This window comes from Sminthopsis crassicaudata, chromosome 5, assembly GCF_048593235.1.
Source record: "Sminthopsis crassicaudata isolate SCR6 chromosome 5, ASM4859323v1, whole genome shotgun sequence".
In the NCBI taxonomy this organism is placed as follows: domain Eukaryota; kingdom Metazoa; phylum Chordata; class Mammalia; order Dasyuromorphia; family Dasyuridae; genus Sminthopsis; species Sminthopsis crassicaudata.
The window spans coordinates 281,390,033-281,410,266 of record NC_133621.1 but is presented as its reverse complement, the minus strand read 5'-3'; the positions used below and the strand labels follow the sequence as shown (position 1 = coordinate 281,410,266).

The window sequence follows — 20,234 nt, the reverse complement described above, 5'->3', positions numbered from 1 at the left end:
ACAAATCACACAACAATCAAAGTATAATCAGTTCTAGGATAATAAGATTATATAGCTTAGAAAAAATACATATTAAACAGTTTTATTATATATATGTATACACATACACACACATATAAATATATGTAGTATAAAATATATGTAATTCACAGTGTCAGGAATACCAATACAAGCAAAAGGAAAGAGTCAAAGATAAGTGGTTCACCAGGGGGCATGTCAGAAAATTACTTCAGATAGTAGGAGGCTGTTCGGTTTGAAATAGTATGATGACTCATCTCTAGTTAAAGATTATGAACTCTTTTCCATATGTTCAATGTATAGTTGACTCTCAAGTCATTTTCTAACAATGTTACTTCCATGACAAGTGAATCTAGACTGTATCTGATACATATCTCTAAATCTAGCAAAATACCTCAAAATGAAGAAATGAACGAATTAACTTCATGAAAAATGTTCCAAATTGTCCAAGACTCAGAGAAATTTAAAAATTAACACGTTTATTATATCAGCTAGAAGGTCAAAAATTGCAAAGAGGGAAGAATTCTGGGAATATGGAGGAGTCAGTTGGTAAATTTCAAGCTCTCCAGATTTTCCCCACAAATAGAACAACTTTTTGCCTCAGATCGAACAGATTGGTGAAAGATCAAGATGACTTGGAAAAGAAAAGGGGTTCTGATATAACTCAAGATGATCTAGAACGATCCAAGCCTGAAGAGTAATCTGTTTGAACTGCAAAGACCTCCAGGGTAGTCCCACAGAAACATCAAGTGGGGACCTATCGGCTAGCTGGGTATAGCTGGAACCATAGAGACTTTTTGTCAAATTGAAGTTTTAATCCAGAAGACAATGAAAATCACCTGATTGGGAATGCCAGGCTCTATTGTGCTGCTGAAACAAGGCCCTGGGTGAGAGACATTGGGAAAAAACTAAAAATAAAATCCATCCAAGAAAAATAAGGAGATGGGAAAAAGTAAACCAACTAGAACAGGAGGTACAGAGTCTCAAAGATGAAATTAATTGAAAATTAGAATTGGGCAAAAGGAAGCCAGTGAAGCTATGAGAAACCAAGAAACAACAAAACAGATTGTAAAGAATGAGAAAATAATGGAACAGAATGTGAAACATCATATATGAAAAAGAAAATATGGGAGTAATTGGACTGCAGAAAGCTGTGACCAAAAAAAGGACTTGACAAAATAATGTAGGAAATAATCCAAGAATATTATCCTGGGGTGATAGAACATGAGGGGAAAGGAAAAATAGGAAAAATCCACTGAACACCACCTCAAAGAGATCATTTATAGAAAACACATGGAAATATTTCTACCAAATTTTGTAATCTCCAAATTAAAATGAAAATGTTTCAAGAAGGAAGAACAAATGATTCAAATATGCTGGAGTTATAATTAGAATTGTATAAGACTTAGTAACAGGTAAAATAAAGGATTGTACATTCTGGAATCAATCTCTTCACCAAAAAAAAAAAAAAAAAAAAAAAAAAAAAAAAAAACCTAGGCCTGGGGTGAAAAATATCATATCCAGACAAATTACCTATAATTTTGAATGAGAAATATGGATATTAAATGAACTTGCAAATTTTCAGGACTTTCTATCAGCCAAACCTGAATTTAACAGAAAATTTAATATATAAGAGCCAATATCAAAGATCACTTTTAAGAAACTCAACATAGACAAACTGTTGAATCATCAAAAAATTATTTTTTTTACATGGGAAACATAAACTATACGTCTAAGATTCACATCAACACTAGGGTAGCTCAAAAGAAAGATAGGCAGAGTTAAAGTGAAGGACAAGGTAAATCATGTTATACAAATGAGGTGTAGAATAAAAATAGGAACAGGCATTAGACCAAAGGGAAGAGGGCTCATAGTTCTGAAAACCTACTCACATTGGGAATGGGTTCAATAGGCAAACACTACATATACACTATGAAGAGTATAGCACCTTCCAAAATCTATAAAGAAATAAGGGCAGAAGGATGAGCAAATGAAGAAACAAAGGGTAAGGAATAAGACAAAGGAGAAATCCTTGAATGGGGAGGGGGAGGTTAAGTATTAGCAAGGCAAGTTATAGAGTAGAATATTAAAGAGTCAACAGGAATAGTTGTATGTATGTGGTGTGTGTGTATGTGTGGTGTATCTACATAAATATATGTTTTTTTAACTGTAGTTTACTTTAGGGTAGGGGAGGGGATTCAAGGGGAAAAAACACGGAAAGTAAATAAGTTATACAGCAGACAACCAAAGAACAAAATACAAAGAAGTAAAAATAATGGAAATTCATGAAATATAATTTCTTCTACTAATAACGATATATATATATATATATATATACATATTTCTATGTATATAGATATATGTATATATATATATACAAATATCTATATCTATAACTATCTATCTATATCTATCTATCTATCTATACTTTCTTGATCTATTAATTCGTTGTTACATATTTTGAATCCTCGGAGGTTTTTCAAGGTCCATGACAATGTTCTCTTTTGTTTTGCTTTATTTTGTTTTGTATTCCTTTTGTTTTTTCTTACTCCATTTTTTACGATTTAAATTTTAAAATTAAATAAAATTTAAAAAATAAAATGCCATAGAAAAACAAACAAACAAACAAAAATAACTTCAAATAATGGGAAATCCTGTATACCACTAAGCGGACTGCACATTGATCCAGGTGTTTTAGAAAACCACATACAACACTCATAAATCTGATTGCATTACTGAGAATTCATCCTCAAAAGAGCAAAAGAAGGAAAATAGGATCTATATTGACAAAAATATGGAAGTCACCTGTGTAATCAACATTAAGGGAACATTATGGAACAAATCACAGATTTGGATCTAGAAAGCACCTTGAATATCATCTAGGAAACAAAGATTTTTAAAATGTCATTCATTTTAGAGTGGCAGTCATAAGATATGAAGCCTAGTCCTCTACTCCAAATCTAAGATTCTTTTCAGTGCATTGATAAACACAAAGGTACAAGGAAATATGGAGAGACATAGAAATATTAGCAGAAGGTAAATTTTATAAAAGTTTATTTCATTTAGTTTTTCAGAAAAAAAAAAAACAAAAAAACAACAAACAAAAAAAATAAGCTAGAAGTGGGGAACTTGAAAGAAAACTTGAAACAGAATAAAAACTTATATGCTTTAGAATCATTTGGGTTCATTTAACTCCATGTGGATCTTTAGTGTTAAATACTAGAGAAATTGTATACTATTGTTTGCAATTTTTTAAAATAAAGCAAAACATCCTCCAAACAGAAAAAATTAATAAAGAAACTTTACCTTTGTATCAAAATCCAGTTCATCATCTGTGCTTAGCCAAGCCTTATCAGATCCTGTATTGTCAGAGAATCTTTCAAAGAAAAATAACCCAAAATTAGTACATTTCCAGAAATCAGTCATCAACAATTGCTGTTCAGTTGTTGCTTTGCCACCAAATGATACATTACAAAGGACGTGTTAATTGATCAGGGTATTATCAATGATTCCTATTCCAAGATTTATTTTGACTAAGAAGAAAATAATGTAGAAACTATCAGTCAGTCTGTCCTCCAGAACAAGATTATTTTTAATTTTTACACTCTTCTAAAGTTGACAAATGAACACAATGGGACATTATAAAACACAGAACCAACAAAACCCTGGAAATTGTAACATGTCACTTCTCCAAGCCTTCCCTACTTGGTTCTGAGAAACTTTCACTGACTTATTTTTTCTTACCCCCCCAACTGGTTTCAGCATCTGACTTTGTGATCCCATTTGGTTTTTTTTGCCAAAGGTACCAAAATGACTTGCCATTTCTTTCCCCAGTTCATTTCACAGATGAGGAAACTGAGGCAAATAGGATTAAGTGAGACTTGCCTGGAGTCACAACATAATAAGTATGTGATCCAGATTATAATTCATAAATATGAGTCTTCTTGATTCCAAGCCCAGGATAGCACCCACTACTTTTCCTAACTGCCCTTCAGATATGCGAGTAGGTCATACTTTCCAAAATGTATGACTCAGAAAAGTTTTGAGCATTTATCTTCCTTGCTAGATACAAATTTTACACCTGCTGTGGTAATCTGCCTTCAAAGAATTGCAACTCACTTGGGGTGGAAGGGGAGGGTAGTTGGGTCCAGAATTCAAGGAGGATGGGGTATATCACTTATGATGGACTGGTGCAGGGAACTTCCAGACAGGAAATAATGTAGATGGACAACTGTTGTGTCTGAGTTGCTGGGGGACACTTGCTGAAAATGACAAAGGATGAATCCATTCTATCTTTATTCCCATTCCCACTCCTTGTCCACTGACCCTAAGGTTCTCTTCCCAGCTCTTTAGGATCTATTAGCATCAAGACATCTTCCCCCCCCCCTTTTTTTTTTAAAGCTCTATTTCCTTGCTAGCATCCCTGATTTCCTTTTCCTTCTCCTTAAAAGTGCCCACAGATTTTTCTTGTTTTGTCTTGTTTTTTTTCTTTTTCTTCTCTTCTCAGTTGTATTCCTTCTCTTTTTTTCTTATAGTCTTCATTTTGTCTTTGTTATGTCGTCCTCCATCTTTTCAAATCCTCCTTGGACTCAGCTCCTTTTTTTCCTTTAGCTGGAATCTTTCTCCTTCAAGTCACTTCAATTTCTCCTGAAATTCAAGACTCCTGAATTTTATTAACTTTCAATCTCTATTTTCCAAGTTCTTAAGGCTTCAAAAATCATATTCGCATTTGCTTTTCCTTAAATTCAGATCTAAAAGAGGTCATTCTGTCCCCATTAATAGGAATAATGTAAATTTTGCAATATGTCCATCAGCCATAATCCCATGCAAAAGGAGATCAGTTTCCTGGGACTGTCTTGTTAGAATATCTAAGACTGACTCAATCATCAAGGCAATTTACAGGAGAATTTGTTCTTACCCAGCCCCTTTCCTACCCACTCCCTAACTCCTTGCTAATGGTGTCTTTACTCCCTAGGTCAAGTCCTTATTTCCCTCTCGCTCTTCCCTCTGATTTTAAAAAGCCATGTTACTTGAAGTATCTTGCTTTATGATTTATATGATTTAGCCCATACGCTGTTTCACATTAACAAATGCCATTGTTTGTGATTGTGATAAATATTTCGGGTGAATTTGTCACATTAGGAACTGCTCTCCCAGCCTGGTACCTTGGTGCTTTATATATGTGGTACTTCTCTTCATTCTTTGGATAAAAATAGTTAGAAAGGTACGAAATGTTCAGCTTCTTGGTATCACAGGATTCTTCCCACCAACTTCCTGACACAATCACTCCCTGTTTTCCCTCTTTTAGGTTCTCTATTTATTTTTAATTTAAAAAAATCATTTCTACTAATACTTGATTCTACTTGATCATCTAGAAAGTGGAAAGGGTTTTTTCCCCTAGACTTTTCATCCCTTTTTGTAGTAAGACTAAGTCATTGACAGCAATAAAGAGCGCAGAATCTATAGGTCACTGAAAAATAAACATTCTGTGAAGTGGGAAAATAAGCTCACTAGAAGTGAGATACTTAGTCTTTGATCATTACTGCTAATGGCTTTTACAGTTAATGCTCTGCTACATCTGTTTGCTTTTATAGCATCTCTAGAGAAATTGTTTTTTAAAAAAGGTTTACCACTTCTTATGATACAATGCCAGTTTGCCCACATGTCTCTTAACTGGGAAAAAAATATTCCTGCTAAAGTCTCAAAGTGAAAAGTAGCTTTGTACCATAGTTGTTCACAAGAGTTTCAAGCAGAAAGTACTCACCAGACACTTTCTTCTTTTCTATTGCTTCTCTCCTTGCTGAGAATTTTCCAATACCATTTCTTGTCTTAACTTAGGATCCTGCTCCCAGTGACTAATTCCCACTCCATCTTGATAATTCCTTCAACTGAGCACTTAGATAAATTTCCACAAGTATAATATGATACATCTTTGCATTGCAGATGTGCCTCAAAAGGCTTGCTAGGAATTCATTCCAGGTGGCTACTATGTGGTGTGGCCATATGGAACATAGCGGTTCATTTTTTCATTCATTTATTAACTATTTGCTAATAGTTATATAAGGGCATTGTGGATAAGAAGTAAGAAGTGGGTAAAAATATTGTGGATTCAAATTCTTCCTTTGTCACATACTGATTTTGTAGCCCAAACAAGTCACTTAATCCTTCTGCATTCCCAGGCAACACTCAACACAGAGCAGTTGCCAATCTCATAAATAAGCATACATGCTTACACATACAGTGTGCATAAATACATATATGTATGTGTTTATATATTGGCATATTATTTGTATATTATGCGTATATACACATATATACATACATACACATAATAATGTACATATATAGATAAATGCATATACACTCGTACCAATTAGAGTTAAGTAAACCTAATTTTTTGAAAGAGAAACATGGATTAATGTGATAGTGGAAATTGGTGAAATAAAAGATATAGCTTTTGGAGTCATAAGAGTCTGCTTTGCTCTTGATTGAAAAGCTCATGGAAGACTAGTTCAAGAGGATTAATTAAAAGAAATGTAAAACTGCTATGAACCATACCTGCTTATAGAGTCTTCTACAATACCATCTTCTGCTATTATAGAAAAAATTAAAATACAATTAAAATTTGATACATAAATAGAATATGAAAAGCATACTTTTAAAAAAATTCTATAAAGCGTAATATGAAAAGCATAATTCTAAAGCCATTGTATAGTGTACTTTTTGAGCAATAACAATATGATTTAAATGGAATTGCGTCAAATAAGATAAATGTAGTATTATTATCTTTTAGTAGAACGAGGTGGGTCTTAAAGTATTGGATATCTGTCAATGATCTGGTTACATTAACTGCTTCACACTGACAGAGCATGTTATCTCTTTCCCAAGATAGAAGGTAAATACCATTAATGGTGAATTTTCCCAAATGGAGTTACATCAGATTACCTCTAATGTCCAATTCCAAGTTTTTAAGTCCATCTTCTAATCGTTTTTTAAAAAGGGAAAATATTACTTAAAAATAAAGTTTCTAGACATTTCCCCTAAAGCATACATTTCAAAAATTATAAGGGCAAAAATAATGTGAAGAAAACAATTTGAAGACATTAGAACACTATTTTAATGTGAGTTACGGCTGTTACTAATCAGAAGAGAATAAAATACAAAAGAATTAAGTTATCAAAATGTGCATACCCTTTGACCGAGCAGTGCTACTATTGGGCTTATATCCCAAGGAAATGCAAAAGAATGGAAAGGGACCTGTATGTGCCAAAATGTTTGTGGCAGCCCTTTTCATAGTGGCTAGAAACTGGAAAATGAATGTATGTCCATCAATTGGAGAATGGTTGAGTAAATTATGGTATATGAATGTTATGGAATATTATTGTTCTATAAGAAATGACCAACTGGAGGAATACAGAGAGGCTTGGAGAGACTTATATCAACTGATGCTGAGTGAAACGAGTAGAACTAGGGGATCATTATACACTTCAACAATGATACTGTATGAGGATGTATTCTGATGGAAGTGAATATCTTCAACATAGAGAAGAGCTAATCCAATTCCAATTGATTCATGATGGACAGAATCAGCTACACCCAGAAAAGGAACACTGGGAAATGAGTGTAAACTGAGAGCAATGCTTTTTGTTTTGTTTTGTTTCTCTTCCCAGATTATTTTTATCTTGCGAATACAATCCTTCCTTTGCAACACCAACAACAAAATTCGGTTCTGCACACATATATTGTACCTAGGATATACTATAAGATATTTAATATGTATGGGAATGCCTGCCATCTAGGGGAGGGGGTGGAGGGAAGGAGGGGAAAAACTCGGAACAGAAAGGAGTACAAGGGATAATTTTGTAAAAAAAAAATTACCTATGCATATGTACTGTCAAAGAAAATGTTATAATTATTAAATATTAATTAAGAAAATAAATAAAAGAGGTATAAAAATAATTATGCCATCTCCATGTTATTGTCCAATAACTCTGCTCTTTTTTGTTTGTCTAATTAACAAACTTAATTTATAGTTACTTCAGAAACCTTTTTTTTTTCCGGCTTTGGGCCTAACTCTCTACCAAAACTTCTTACTCCAAAGTTATTAATGGTATCTTAACTGCTAAATCAGGTTAGATTGTTGTCAGTCTATCTTCTTGACCTTATCGCCTCAGATACTAGGTCCTTATAAAAATCTCTTACTTCTTTGTTGCTTATCTCATGCTATTATCAGAATTTCATTGGGAAGTGGTCAGAATAGATTATACCATATTATCTTCACATTTTGACAGAGTTATTAGACCTACTGACCAAGGGATTATTGTTATTATATACCTAAATTTCAGCAAAGTACTTGACAAATTTCATGTCATCTTTGTGAACACAAACTCAAACACAAATTAGGAGTAAGTTTTTCAGAATTTGTTCAGAATTATTTTCTGAATTATGTATGTTCAGTATCTATATAGCTTCCAAAAAAAGCTAGAAAAACCTGATATTTCATTAGAAGAGAGGTACTTTCTTCCAGAAGGAGTCTGGTTGACTTCTGCTTTTATTGGAAAACAAGTGAATTTTAAAAGGTTCTGTATTTCTCAGTCTATTTGTCTTTCTGGACCTTCAAATTGAAAATAACCAACTTTTAGTTTCCTGCTTCCCTTTTCTTAGTTATCAGTGCTGGCATGGTCTGTTCCTCATTAAAAAATGTGCACTCTACTATAAATATCATCACTTCTCTTCTTCATTCTCAAATTTACCTTTCTACTTTTATGATCTCATCCAATTTTACTTGGATTTTTGCAATTAATTACTACTTGGGTCTTTGGTCTATTCTACACAAAGCTGTCAAGTAATATTCTTAAGGCCATTTTCTGGCCTTCTGTGGCATACTGTATCATTTCAGGAGCAATCACTTCTATGTAATCTCCCTTTCACAATCGTTTTTATGCTCTCCCTTCACTTTTCTAACCTGAAGTTCTTTTTTTCTTCATTCATGCTGGCAATCTTTGGTATTACTCCAATGGTATAGATAGTTGGAATACATGTGCTAGTTTAATTTCTAGGAGAGAGAGATAGTCTATGCTTCTGGATATGAGCAATATTTGTCCTAATATGTGTATTCTGTGGGGGAAATTACTGAATGTCTAGCAATAAAGTAATGGGTTGTTTTTTTTTTTTTTTTTTGCATCTCAGAAATTAGCAAAGTAGACAGTACATAACTCAAGACAAGGTGGGCAGGGAACATCACCCTCAATCTATCAGTATCTAGAGCATCTAGACAAATGTAGACAAAACTCATGGGACCTGGGGGTAAGTAAATATTTATACATAATTATTTTTGTTATTATTTTACATTTGGTCTGTTTTCCTTTAAGAAAATTTCAGGGGAAAAAAAGCCATTTTTCAGGAAAAAAAATAGCTATTTTGTCTAAGTTGAATAAGTTTTGGGATGGATTGCGTCATGAACATAATAGTAGATGCTCTGTTACAAAAGTTGACAATATTTATAAGTACCCCTTTAAAATAAATCAACAAATAATTTTCCGGAAGACTAGTAAAATACAAATGAGAAAAAGAAGAGAGAGCTTATTAACAGATGACCTGAATGGAAACAGGGCAGGACAAAATTTAGAAAAAACAATCAAAATAATGTGGCTTTCAAAGAAAGTAAAGATAAGCAGTATGAACTAAGACATAAGTACAGTAGAATCCTACTGTCAAAGACCTCAGAAGCCAACATATCTTCATCTGTTAAATGTTTGATGCAAGTGATTCCTGCCTCTGCCACCCCCACCCTTTCCCTCTCAATCCACCACCTCCAGTTATTGGAAAAAAACATTTTCTTTAGTTTGTATTTTATCCTATGATCACCTAAGTTTAATATCCTTAATCAATGTAACTGGATTCTAACATGCAGCAAAGTGGCCATCAAAGATATTTCAAAGTATATCCTGAGGATCTCAAACCCTAATGCAAGGAAAGGGGTCTTTAGTTGCTTTCTCTTCCTAGTTCCAAAATTCTAGCACCAACTTCTCCCATCTCTGTTTCTCACTTTCTGTTGCCTATTATTTTTCAACTTTTTTTTTAATCACTTTTGTCACTATTTACTGTCTTTAGCTTATAGAGTATAACGTACAAAGGCAGGAACAGAAACAAGAAAATGCCTTTAGTAAGCAGATCTTTAAGGTTTTAAAAATGAATTTTATAATAATTTTTTTCATTTTTCATTTTGTCCGATAGATTTATCTGAAATAAATAAACCAAAAGGTTCAGAATAAGGGGATAAGAGAGACCAGTGAAGTTTGAGAGGCAGCCCTAGAATGAAGGTGCAAGCCTGAGTCCCAGATTGGTTGTGTGACTATGAACAAGGTACTTTTGGTGCTCTAGACAATTCTCTGTGACCCTGTTTCAATGAAATTACAGGTCTAGTCTGTATCAGCAAAAAGAATTGTGTGACATGGGCACTTTCATAGAAAAGTCATCTGTATAACCAGCTAATTATACTGAAAAGTAGCTCATTCAATTTGCTCAAACTAAATACCATGCAAGGGCTGGATGCATATTAACAAAGACGAATCGTAGAGCCAATCCGTCACTCCACTTCATACATAGCTATTTCTCTTCTCTCTTTGTGCAATGAATTTCCCTCTCTCCTTCCAATACCACGTCTCTTCCTTATTTTTTCCTGCTCAGACAAGCCTTCAGTGATGCTGCTTATATAAGGCTCTGTGAGTAGGACTAGGACTTTATGCAATTTCTTACCTTTTTGATGGTAGATTTTAATCCAGACCCCATGATCTAGCCCTCATTTCTCCAGCTCCTAAGTGCTATTTTTATTTTTTTAAAAAGAAACCTACCTATCTATAAAATATAATCTTACCTTCATGTCTCAATGGAATACTGTCTTTTATGCTTTGATTTGTGGATGAAAGATGTCTTGCAGATCCTTTCAGATTTTCTGTGGAACACTGATCAGATCGAAAAGGTCAATAAAATAATAAGCCCACTAATGAAAGCACTTCTGAATCTTTGTTGCTGATAAACTTTGAAGAATTTACAGAGAGAAATGAGAGTTCTACAGAAAATAAAACATTTTCTTTAACATTTTTTTTAAAAGAACAACTTCATGCTCATAATTTTCAGGTTTACTCTTCTGTCTTTTTTACTTTAAATGAGATAACTCTGGCAAACATGTGCTGCATGCAGGAGTATACCTTTTCATATAGAAATGGCTACTTTGGAAATAATGATAACATTCTAACTCTGGATATTGCCATAAGATAGTTATATAAATACATATAGTACATACAGTACATGTAAAATACTATTTTGCACAAATTAACAATATGGGAGAAGAAAATATGATTTCAATTGAAAGCACAGTACATAATCCCCTTAGAAGAGGGGGTATATTTGATAGGTCCCTGGGCTTAGAATCAGAAGATTCATCTTCATGAATTTAAATCCTGCCTCAGACACTAGCTGTATGAACCTGGCCAAGTCATTAAATCCTCTTTGCCTCATTTCCTTACTAATAAGGAAATGCAAGAAAACTCCAAATTGGGTCTCATGTCTTCAGACATGACTGAAACTACTGACCAAGGAGGCTTTGTAAAGTGTAGATTGATTTAGATTTATCCTGTCTATCAATCTATCAACCTATCTTTATATATATTTGTAAATTTGTATATGTTCACATATACACAGGTATACACACACACACACACACATACACACACACACACACACACACATATATATATATATATATATATATATATATAAACACACAGAAATAAGAGAGTCAAAAAGCAAAAAATATATAAAAAGAGAGGAGACTGGGTTTATCTCCACAGTAGACAGTAGAATTTCTCCTCATCACATAGACATTAAATTTTAGCTTAACCACATATGTATTGTACTAAAACATTCATTGTTGCTAATCCAGTATTCAACACAATTTTCACTTTCTCTAGAGGTCTCCAACGTGTAAATTGTTTTTTTCTTTGTTTAATTTCTTGTACTCATGTTTGATATCTTTAATATATCGCCTCTTTATAGCTTTATAGCTTTAATGATCGCCTCTAAAACTCTTTTGGATCATAATTTTTTTTTTTTATCTATATGGTGATGATATATGGTAAGAAAAGTCTCTAATCTCCATTTTACCTAAACTAGTAAGCATAAGCATACTCATGCCCTTTTCTTGTCTTCACATTTTTTGCCTCTGCCTTTAATTATTTCCAACAAAAAGCTAAGAGCTAGTCCCTTCAACTTAGCCTATCACAGTTATAAAGTGATTGTGGTGTGATCCAGATTTCTGATCCTCCCTTACCAGAAGACATGGAAATCATCCGATTTTATTCTCAAGTATCTAAAGTACAAGCAATCTCTGAGATAACTGCATTGAAATGTTTCCTGACAACACATTAAAAAGTTACCTTACTCTGTAATCATGTGAACCCTCCAACCCTTTCCAACTTCCTCATTTCTCTCCATGGCATGCACATTTTTCCAGGTCCTTAGCTTTAAAAAAAAACCTCAGTTATTTCTTTTCCTCTTGCAACCAATTAATAGCTACACACTGCTAAATCATTCTTCAAGATAACCTGTAATGTGCTGTTGTCTCCAGAAACTGCCAATCGCCCTCTGGTCTCTCGACTTCTTCTTCCTCTGGAGAGCCGCCTTAAGTCTGGCCCAGACAAGACTCCCTATCTTTTGAGCGCCACCCTCTTTTATCCTCCCAGAAAATGGGCGTGGGATAACGCAAGGGCTTCTGGGAAAAATTACTTCAACCAATAAACATGCTCCTTCTAAGCATGCAAGCTCCTCCCCAGAAATTCAAAGGGGTTGAACTCCTAGGAAAGACCAGAACTAGAGAATTGTTAAGTACCGACTTAGCCCTTAGTAAGAACCTAATATCTCATTATCTCATTAGCACTTAGTAAGAACCTAACAATAATCTTTACTATTTTCACACCTACTCCAGTTTTTCACCTTACACCCTACTGGAACAACCTCTTTTTGTCTAGGATAAACCTCTGTTCCAGTTAATTTTTGATAATGATCACAAAACGTTTTCCTAAAATAGGTTTCAATATATTATTCTACTGCCTAAGAAACGACTGGCTCCTTGATTCAAATCAAATCTACTCACACTCTTTTTTATGGAAAATAATCTGTGCCTTTTATTAGTGGCCCTCTGAAACAGCTAAATCTTAAGATTTCCATTGCTTGCATTACCATCCTTCCTCTCTCTCTCTCTCTCTCTCTCTCTCTCTCTCTCTCTCTCTCTCTCTCTCTCTGTGAATGTTTTCCTGCTTCTTCTCTGTCAATTCAAATATGACCCTATCATTACACCCTAATTATTACCTCTTTCATTACGTCTTTTCTGATTAAACACTACTAACTCTTCCATTTCCCATCTATTGGACTCTGCAGTTGTGTATAGAAGTTACACAGAAATTTGCCAAGAGTTGGCCATAACATCAACTTATGTAGGTCACATCCTCGAACTTATAGGTAAGCTGATCATGTAGTAGGGAAGGAGGCTTCTATTTCTGTAAAGTCTCTTACTTTACTGGAATACCTGGAACAGTGTGAGGTACTATGATACTTGTTGACTCAATGACAGATTAACTGAGAGGCACTTTGACACTGATTAGTTATTGAGGAGTAGAGTACAAAGCATGAGGTCCTGAAGGTTAGGACCATTAAATTCTCTTCTTGGCTGTTCACTAAACTAGCTGTGAGACCATAGGCAAGTTAGTTGACTTCTCTGAGGTGCACCTTCCCTACATCTTAAATGAATAGTTTTACTAGATTATCTCTGAAATCACTTCCAGCTCTAAAAATTCCAATTCTAATTCCACCCAGGATTGCAGTGATAAGTAAATAAGCAAATCTAAAATGTAATTTTAAAAGTAACAATCAATATTGATGGTTCAAAATAACTTAATAGAAAATACCTCTGAATCCCAACGTGACTCTTCTTCCTCTTCCAATCTTAATGTTGATATTGTGGCTATAAAATATATGTAAATAACCACAAGAAAAATTGTAATATATGCTATTGAACATATTAAAACTATTTAAATATCTCTACTCATAATTGCTTCAGGAAAAATTAAATGAAAATGACAAGAGACAAAAAATCCCAGGAGACACAGTTAGATTAAGAGAGCAACATTTGGATTTAGGGCTTATGGACAAAGTAGGGTTTTTCAAAAATAGAAGTTAGGAGATAAGTGGTAATTTTATGTTTACGTTTATAGAACATATGCTATAGTTTATAGAACTTTTTTTTTCAAAAATAGACCACATTTAATAATTTATAATGGCATTTTATCAAAAGAAAAGTTTTGTAAGAATATTCTACAACTTGAGGCGAACCACATTATGGTAGATAGATGGCCAGTTTGGAATTAGACAGTCTTGGGTTTAATTTCTATTGCTGATATTTTGGTTGTTTGACCATGGGCAAGACATTGAACTTCTTAGCCCTTAGGCCACTCTGGGAGACTCTATGCTATGGAACAGTAGTAATGGATTTGACAAGTGCTCTGTCAAAACAAGCTTACTTTTTCTCTCAGCACATTTCTCTTGTAGCTGATCAGGAATATTTGGAATTTCATGAGATATTTGTTTAACAGTATCATTCTTAACTAAAACATCATTTTCCTTTGCTTCCTCTTCTGAGTCTGTTGGATATTCCTATAATTAATGAGAATGAGATGTACAATGTCCCCAGATTTATTCATAAATGCATGGCTAGCACAAATTATGTAAACCTGTCTGCCATACTGCACATGCCAGAAGGTGATGGCTCTAGCAATGAAATCATGCAAAGAATTCAATGTGTTCAATCGCTTATTTTAGACATTTAGTTTACAGAAACTCTTTTCTATAAGTATGAGTTTAGCACAGCACATATACTGATGAATGTTTTGATTATTACTTCAACAAATTCAAATAGTAATAATGGATAAAAATAATAGGATACATAGCTCTTGTTTTCAAGTTATATTAATCTAAAAGGGAAGATAAGATACCATATGACTGGAGGGAAGAGACATAACATCTTGACCATGTTGACTGAATTCTCCCCCCCCCCTTTCTCTTTCCTCTTCTGTCACTTTATCTTCATAATTTTTGATTTGTCCTTCATTTTGCCTGCTTTATAATTCTTCTTCTTTCTGAGAGCTCACACATAAATTGTTTGGATCCATCAATGTTTTAACTTTGTGTAAATTTCCCTGAATTTTCTTGTGATGTGACTTCCATTTCTAGAATCCTTCTCATTTCCATGAAGAGGTTATGAGCATAAGAGAAAAGGACAGAGGATGAACACATAGGGGAAAAATATAAGAACACCACCAAATATAATTACCTTTATGTCCAGAAGAGTAGACTTCATCAGGGAAGACTGTGAAAAGCAAGCAGGTGAGGGATGGACAGCATGAGAGCAATGGGCTTGGGATGAAGACTTAGAGAAAGAATCTGTTAAATCTTTTTCATTGTCTGGCTGATTGTCTCTAAGAAAAGCTGTATCTTCTGTATTGACAGTGCGACTCCCTTCTCCTCCTATATTAAAAATGAATAAAAAATACATGAACAAATCTATCATTTTAAGGTAAGCAATAATAATATAAGAGTAGAAATTCTTCAAATAGCTTACTGATTTTTGTAATTTGATGAGCAGCATTTAAAACTTTGGCTAAGTTCAATTTTGGGAGTTTCTGCCAAAAAAGTGGTAAGAATAATGAGTATCAATACTAACTTAATTTAATTTAATGTAATTTAATTTTAATTTAAAAGTTCACATTTGCTATTGTGATGTATTTAATCTGATCATGATATAGAAAATAAAACTCTTCTGGACTATTTAGTTCACCAAAACTTATACATTAACATTTTGTTTATGACAGTTGAAATTTTAGAAATTTAATATTTAATGTAAATCATTACTGATAACAAAGAATTTTATCTTAAGTCTTTCATTTTAGATTCTTTAGATGTTTTGGAATAGTAAAAAAAAAAGATAGTATGTTACTTTTTTTTAAAAAAAGGGAGAGACACATCTGCGTAAAAGTCTCAAAACTGAGGAAACTAGGGAAATGTTGATGTCAGAGTTCCTTTTTCTAGGTCTGGTTGTTGGGTTCATTCATTCTATTCCTTCACCAAGAAGAAATCAAAACCTCCTGCTTGCAAGAGGCTACTATATTGAAAAGAAAGGGCATAAGAACTTTAGTCACATAAGATCCTTAATGCCTTCATTATATAAACTTCTAACTGTCTTATATTGCTTGAACTTTTTTGTGTTTTATATATGTACTTTGAAGGAGTGGACTTTATTCTGTAAAAATTATCAGGATCTAGGAAAAGCTGTTGCAGTCTAATGATGGATATTATATTCTTTACTGTTCATTGTTTTCAAGTCAATGCCAAATATCAAGCATGATGTACATCTGATGAAAAAATACATTTAAAACAGATACATTTAAAACAGAAGTCTTGTGTGTCTGTGTGTGTGTGTGTGTGTGTGTGTGTGTGTGTGTGTGTGTGTGTATGTGTGTATGTGTGGGTATGTTATAGATCTCTGGCAGTTTTGTAAAACTTATGGAAGATTATTCAAAAATATTTTAAGTGCATAAAATAAAAATGTAAGTTTAAATAGGAAATGAATTAAAAATCAGAAAATCACCTATTGTTAATGAGGTCACTACAAATTTATGATATATAACCTCAACCAAATCCTCACTACTTCCAGGCCTACCATGCCTCCTTTATCAATTGACTATCCTACTTTCCACGGCAGCTCTTCCATACTTTTTCATTGTCTCTCAAACCTTCCATGTTTTCCTTCTCCCCCATACTTTCTATTGAGAAATTTGCTTCATATTTTACTAAAAAAATTTGAGACATCTGGCATGAGCTCCTTCATCTCTCCTCTTCCACATCTCCTATCATTCCGATGCCTTCTGCCAATATTTCCTTGATCCCTACCTTCCATGATGAAGTAGCTTTACTCCTTACCAAGGTTGAGCTTTCTACTTGTTCAGGTGCTCCTGTGCCATCCCATCTCCTCCAATAGATTTGCCTCCTCTCTCATACCAACTCATTTATTTTAAATTTCTGCAATCTACTAGATCATTCTATCTCTCTTACAAAAAATGTCCATATTGACCATGTGCTGAAAATCTTCCCTAGATTCTTCAATCCTTGCTTCAATCCCCTCTGTTCTTTGTAATACTCTAAGTCACTGCCACCACAATATATCACCTTTTTACTGCAAGCAGCCAGAAGTGTAACCTAGTAAACATTATCAAAATAGACTTTTCAAGAATGTCTAAAGAAAAGGGACTATGAGATTAGAACCCATTATTTACAAAAGAAAAAAATTGTGTCACAAACTCCAAAATATATACCAGAAATAAAAGGAAGGAAATGGATATTTGGACAAAAATAATGGTTAGAGCACTAAGGCTGTAGTCACAAAGATCTGAGTTCAATTTCTGTTTCAGAGACTTATTAACTATGTGACCCTGCACCCATCCCAATTAACAGATGTTTGCTTCAGTTTCCTCATCTGTAGAATGGTAAAACAGAGGTAACAGTACTTACCTCTGAGGTCTGTTGTGTGAATCAAATGTAATGTGCTTAGTATAGTGTCTAGCATGGGGTAAGTGCTAAATAAACATCTATTATTTATTAATTTTATATAGACCATTAATAATCCAACAGATTCACCATGAAGAAAAATGATTATCAACTCATATTTTTGTGTGTAAGTTACTCTATTAGGAGACAAAAAAAAGATGCTCTTTTCCCAAGGAGTTATAAAATATTTACACCAATAACTAAACATAAAACAGTGTGGAAAATATGTTATTAATAGTCATCAAAAGATAGAGAGCTTACTTCCATAGAAGAAGGGAGAAAGACATGGGATAAAGGAAGATTAGTCTATAATTTACAGGGTCACAACAGGTAAATGATACAGAAAGACATTTTAGAAAGAAGAAACTCTTGGAGGTTCAAAAATATAAAGCATATTCAGACAATAAAATTTCTATGGTGCTTAGGATTTCTTTAGGCAAACAGTGAAAGGTAAGATCTGTAAGTAAGATTTATACCTCATACTCTACAGTATAATAAACTCTACTAATAGTAATTAATTAATTATTTTTGATGAGGCAAATGCAATTGGGTTTAAGTGAATTGCCCAAGTTCACACAGCTATTATATGTTAAGAGTCTGGGAACTCAGGTCTTCCTTATTCCAGGGCCACTCCTCTAACCACTCATCCATATAACTGTCTGTATTAATTTAAATATTTAAAATTAAAACCTGTAATAAATAGAATAAGATTTTTGATCCCCTATGCAAGATACACTTCATCAAACTGGAGTACTGGAGACAAAATCAATAGGTTTGACTATACAGAGATCTGTATATTCAATATGCAATACATACATTCATCCCTCAATATTTATGTGCTTTAACTTTTACAACTTCAAGCATTTATGTGATGTAGTTTATAACTACATGTTCACTTTCATAATAACAACTTGGATGCACAGTAGAGAAAAAAATGAAAGCTACAATGCTGCAAATTTGTGGAATAGCTGATACCTACTATGCCCTTCAATGAACTCTACACATTCCATTGCCTATGCAAATTTATTTGTCGGCACTTAAAAGTCAAGGTTCCTATTGTTATTATGTTCCCAAAACCTAGTGTAAATCCTTTGAATAAGAACATTACTTAAATATATCCCATTATAAAAAGAATATTTAATAACATAGATTAGGACACACTGAAATGAGATTTTTTTTTCTTTTAAAGACAAATTTTAAACATAAACCTTACAAATCACACAACAATCAAAGTATAATCAGTTCTAGGATAATAAGATTATATAGCTTAGAAAAAATACATATTAAACAGTTTTATTATATATATGTATACACATACACACACATATAAATATATGTAGTATAAAATATATGTAATTCACAGTGTCAGGAATACCAATACAAGCAAAAGGAAAGAGTCAAAGATAAGTGGTTCACCAGGGGGCATGTCAGAAAATTACTTCAGATAGTAGGAGGCTGTTCGGTTTGAAATAGTATGATGACTCATCTCTAGTTAAAGATTATGAACTCTTTTCCATATGTTCAATGTATAGTTGACTCTCAAGTCATTTTCTAACAATGTTACTTCCATGACAAGTGAATCTAGACTGTATCTGATACATATCTCTAAATCTAGCAAAATACCTCAAAATGAAGAAATGAACGAATTAACTTCATGAAAAATGTTCCAAATTGTCCAAGACTCAGAGAAATTTAAAAATTAACACGTTTATTATATCAGCTAGAAGGTCAAAAATTGCAAAGAGGGAAGAATTCTGGGAATATGGAGGAGTCAGTTGGTAAATTTCAAGCTCTCCAGATTTTCCCCACAAATAGAACAACTTTTTGCCTCAGATCGAACAGATTGGTGAAAGATCAAGATGACTTGGAAAAGAAAAGGGGTTCTGATATAACTCAAGATGATCTAGAACGATCCAAGCCTGAAGAGTAATCTGTTTGAACTGCAAAGACCTCCAGGGTAGTCCCACAGAAACATCAAGTGGGGACCTATCGGCTAGCTGGGTATAGCTGGAACCATAGAGACTTTTTGTCAAATTGAAGTTTTAATCCAGAAGACAATGAAAATCACCTGATTGGGAATGCCAGGCTCTATTGTGCTGCTGAAACAAGGCCCTGGGTGAGAGACATTGGGAAAAAACTAAAAATAAAATCCATCCAAGAAAAATAAGGAGATGGGAAAAAGTAAACCAACTAGAACAGGAGGTACAGAGTCTCAAAGATGAAATTAATTGAAAATTAGAATTGGGCAAAAGGAAGCCAGTGAAGCTATGAGAAACCAAGAAACAACAAAACAGATTGTAAAGAATGAGAAAATAATGGAACAGAATGTGAAACATCATATATGAAAAAGAAAATATGGGAGTAATTGGACTGCAGAAAGCTGTGACCAAAAAAAGGACTTGACAAAATAATGTAGGAAATAATCCAAGAATATTATCCTGGGGTGATAGAACATGAGGGGAAAGGAAAAATAGGAAAAATCCACTGAACACCACCTCAAAGAGATCATTTATAGAAAACACATGGAAATATTTCTACCAAATTTTGTAATCTCCAAATTA

At 33.5% G+C, this 20,234-nt stretch overlaps 1 protein-coding gene and 1 long non-coding RNA gene across 5 annotated transcripts in view; one reads left to right on the top strand and one right to left on the bottom strand.

Moving 5' to 3' along the window:
• The window catches only part of LOC141544748 (uncharacterized), a 101,048-nt gene that overhangs the window by 54,115 nt on the left and 26,699 nt on the right, over window positions 1-20,234 (bottom strand). For all 3 annotated transcript variants that reach the window (XM_074271252.1, XM_074271254.1, XM_074271253.1), the window contains 7 exons: window positions 15,692-15,752; window positions 15,404-15,597; window positions 14,595-14,727; window positions 13,983-14,038; window positions 10,895-10,982; window positions 6,577-6,610; window positions 3,325-3,394 (listed from right to left, as the gene is read on the bottom strand). In XM_074271252.1, coding sequence (XP_074127353.1) covers window positions 3,325-3,394; window positions 6,577-6,610; window positions 10,895-10,982; window positions 13,983-14,038; window positions 14,595-14,727; window positions 15,404-15,597; window positions 15,692-15,752 — 636 coding nt within the window. The remainder of the gene's footprint in view (window positions 1-3,324; window positions 3,395-6,576; window positions 6,611-10,894; window positions 10,983-13,982; window positions 14,039-14,594; window positions 14,728-15,403; window positions 15,598-15,691; window positions 15,753-20,234) is intronic.
• Window positions 9,232-20,234, top strand: part of LOC141544759 (uncharacterized) — a 155,428-nt gene continuing 144,425 nt past the window's right edge. The window contains exons 1-3 of one of the 2 annotated variants that reach the window (XR_012482789.1): window positions 9,232-9,324; window positions 10,255-10,383; window positions 15,304-15,426. This is a non-coding gene — a long non-coding RNA (uncharacterized LOC141544759). Of the gene's footprint in view, window positions 9,325-10,254; window positions 10,384-15,303; window positions 15,427-20,234 lie in introns of those variants that run through there. The other variant, XR_012482788.1, reaches the window with a different exon arrangement.